The sequence below is a fragment of the Austrofundulus limnaeus genome, unplaced genomic scaffold (assembly GCF_001266775.1).
Source record: "Austrofundulus limnaeus strain Quisiro unplaced genomic scaffold, Austrofundulus_limnaeus-1.0 Scaffold513, whole genome shotgun sequence".
Taxonomy (NCBI): domain Eukaryota; kingdom Metazoa; phylum Chordata; class Actinopteri; order Cyprinodontiformes; family Rivulidae; genus Austrofundulus; species Austrofundulus limnaeus.
In genome coordinates this window covers 306,591-309,960 of record NW_013952915.1, presented here as the reverse complement: position 1 = coordinate 309,960, position 3,370 = coordinate 306,591, and the positions used below count along the sequence as shown (strand labels likewise).

The 3,370-nt window shown below is 48.3% G+C and overlaps 1 protein-coding gene across 1 annotated transcript; it reads left to right on the top strand.

Moving 5' to 3' along the window:
- The first annotated feature begins 51 nt into the window (after positions 1-51).
- Positions 52-1,838, top strand: LOC106530382 (E3 ubiquitin-protein ligase RNF128). The gene has a single exon (XM_014025985.1). It carries the CDS (start codon positions 449-451, stop codon positions 1,496-1,498), a length of 1,050 nt encoding a protein of 349 aa, XP_013881439.1. The 5' UTR covers positions 52-448; the 3' UTR covers positions 1,499-1,838.
- The last annotated feature ends 1,532 nt before the right edge of the window (positions 1,839-3,370 follow it).

Genomic DNA, 3,370 nt, shown 5'->3' with positions numbered 1-3,370 from the left:
GGTTTACAGAGGGGGGGGGGTGTTTTTACAGGAAGGCTGGTTGTTTGTTGTGTTGGAGGCAGGTTCTGTTGGACCGGTTCTGTCACTTTCATAGAAGAAGGGCAGAGGAGCAGGTTAGTCATGTTCCACAGTGAAGTCACTGCTGGTCTGTAAAACACCTCCTCCTCAGTCACACCTTTCCTCCTGGAGGAGCTCGCTGCCGTTTGTTTCAGCTGAAGCACCTCCCTGCCCTCTGAGAGGACGCTCGCTGTTCAAGGTTCAGGAAGATAAGCGAGGTGAGCGGCTGACACACAGCTTGTGTTGTGTTACCAGAGGATCAGGTTACTCACAACAGGTCGACTGAAACCAGAACCTCGCTCCGATCGCCGACTCCAAACCAGGAACTGGGTGTCAGACGGCTTCTAAAGAACCCTGAGAGTCTACTTCCTGTATCTGAACAGACCCCAGCATGGCTGRGTGGGCCTGCTGCCTGCCGCTGCTCCTCTGTGTGTCTGCTCTTCACGGCTGCGCTGCCATGGTGTTCTGGACGGCGGTGGTGGAGACGAGCTACACGGGCAGCAGCAACGACACGGTGGATCAGATCTGTGAGTGTGGCCTGTACGGACGCAGCTCRCCTGTGGAGAAAGCCTCGGGCGTGCTTGCGGTCCCTAAAGGAGACCCTAAAGGCTGCGACCCAGAGTCGGACTACGGTCGCAACTCCAGCTCGGTGCCGTGGATCGCCCTGGTGAAACGAGGCAACTGCACCTTCAGCCAGAAGATCAACGCGGCGCGGCTGCGAGGGGCGGCCGCCGTGCTGGTGTACAACGTGGACGGTACCGAGAACAGCACCACGCAGATGTCCCACTCAGAGGCGGGGGGCATCGTGGCCGTCATGATCGGCAACCTCCGGGGCGAGGAGCTGGCCCGGCTGGTGAGGAACGGGACCGAAGTCCAGCTCATCATCGACGTGGGCAGCGCTCACGGGCCCTGGCTGGACACCTACTGGCTCTACTTCCTGTCCATCGCCTTCTTCATCGTGACCGCCGCCTCCGTCGCCTACTTCGTCTTCATCTCGGCCAACCGCCTGTACAGCCTGGGCCGGCACCGCCGCGCCGAGAAGAGGCTGAAGTCCGAGGCCAAGAAGGCCATGCGGCGCCTGCAGGTGCTGACGCTGAAGCGAGGGGACGAGGTCACCACGTCGGACGCGCTGTGCGCCGTCTGCATCGAGTCGTACCGGGCGGGCGACGTGGTGACGGTCCTGACCTGCGAGCACATCTTCCACCGGGGCTGCATCGAGCCCTGGCTGCTGGAGCGCAGGACCTGCCCCATGTGCAAGTGTGACATCCTGAAGGCGCTGGGGGTCCAGGACGACACCAAGGACGTGTCCTCTCCGCCGGAGGTCAACGTCATCACGGTGGCGGGGGGGGACACCATGTACGAGGTGCCTCTGAACGCCCCCGACCAGCACCGCTACGACAACAGGGCCTTCGAGGTGGAGCCGGAGGCCTCCAGAGGCTGAAGCACACGAGGAATCACTTCAAATCAGAAACTTTCAATCAAATTAACTCTTTATTCCCTGAGCTGATCTCAGCTGATCCACCACCTGAACCCAGCGGGTCGGCCTCGGCCCGACGGCACATTTCTGTTTTGCATCGTCAGCGCAGCACACTGACTTTATGGACTCAAAGGGCAGCAGAGGATTTGAATATCACTTTGTTTATTGGGGCCAAATCTGTTCCTGAAGCCTCCGTGGTGCTCAGACCCAACCAGCTGCTTTACTTTATCCACGATTAGTTGTAACATTAGACTTTATTTAATAAACTTATTTTAACTGTAAAATAAAGACTGTAAAAATACTGTAGTTTAGTTTTTACGATTTTTAGAAATATATTTTAGCACGGACAGAGCCATTTTATTTACACACAAAGCATTCTGGGTAAATGATGACGTGGATAGGTCCTCGGTGCGAGGCTGCTAGCGAGCTATATCCACCCTGAAGGTTAATCTTGGACAATATCTGATGATCGACTCTTTTAAATGAAACCAGAGAGCGTTGACAGAGAGGAGAAGGTAGAAATGACTCAGCCTGTAACTGAAAATATGGATGGAGGACAACAGAGCTGCTTCATGGAAGAACAACCTCAGATTAGCCTGTTAGCTTTAGCGTTAGCCCCGATGCTATATTTCCTTATATGTATTAGCTCAGTGCTAGCGCTACAAGCTAAACTGAGGTCCTCCATCCGTATTTTCAGTTATAAAAACTAAGCCTACAGTATTTTTACAGTCTTTTTTTACAGTTAAATTATAAGTTTATCAAATAAAGTCTAATGTTACAACTAATCCCTTTAAACAAAGTCAAGTCTGTCGTTTGATTTAATTAAATTCAGTTTGATTCCTGCTGTGAAACTGAAGTGGCCTTTTGTTATTGTCAGGTAGGATCTGCAGCCACGCCCTGAGCAGCACACCTGACAGGATGACGCACGCTGGAACTAATAAAATCACCTGAAGGAACATTTGATGAAGAAACGCTGAAACGGGAACTTCCCACACCTGTAGAACAAAGCAGAACAGTTTTAATTTTATAAAGTTATTTTTGTTAACGATGCATCCTGRTGGTCTGAAAAGCTGATTTCCTCTCGGTGAACACGTCTTCCTGCATTTTATTTTAATTTAGTAAAGAATGAAGTTTATTTATATCTTTACTTTCTGAAGCTTCTTTTAAGATTTTAAAGATGATTTCTTGTGAGAAAAGTGAAGAATTAGTTCATTTCTTTGGAAACCACAGGGGATTCTGATGATGGTACTTTTGTTTTTCTTGTTTGCAGTTTTTATAGATTCAAGAATTGAYTTGTTAAAAACAAATCTTGACTTGTTGTTAAATCACATTGATGCTTTTAGAGTTGAATAAATCCCTCAAAATGAGGTCCTCTCTTCAACATGACTCAGACTGGTTTTATAGATCCAAAGAAGCAGTGGAACAGTTTGAACAGTTAATATCTTACCTGCTGCACTCGACTCTGAATCACCTCCGTTTGGAGAAATTTAGAATATTTCTGACTAAATGATTGAGCTGAAACTTTAAGTAGGACAGAGGTTTGTTTGGACTGAAGTTATCATAACAACAATATTATTTTGTATTCCAACAGGAAGTGCCCCAGTCTGTGCAGGAAGTGCTACAAATCATGTGCAGCTTGCGTTATATAATCACATGCTTTCTGTTTATGACTCAGTTCACTTTAAAAACATGATTCATCTTTAAAAGATGAACATTTCCTCTAAAATCAGCAGACAAGTTGCTTATTTRGCAACAATATTCTGTAAAAAAGTTTTCAGTCTATAAATATAAACATACAGGGTGAGTCAAAAGTCACAGGACAGCCTTTTACGTTGG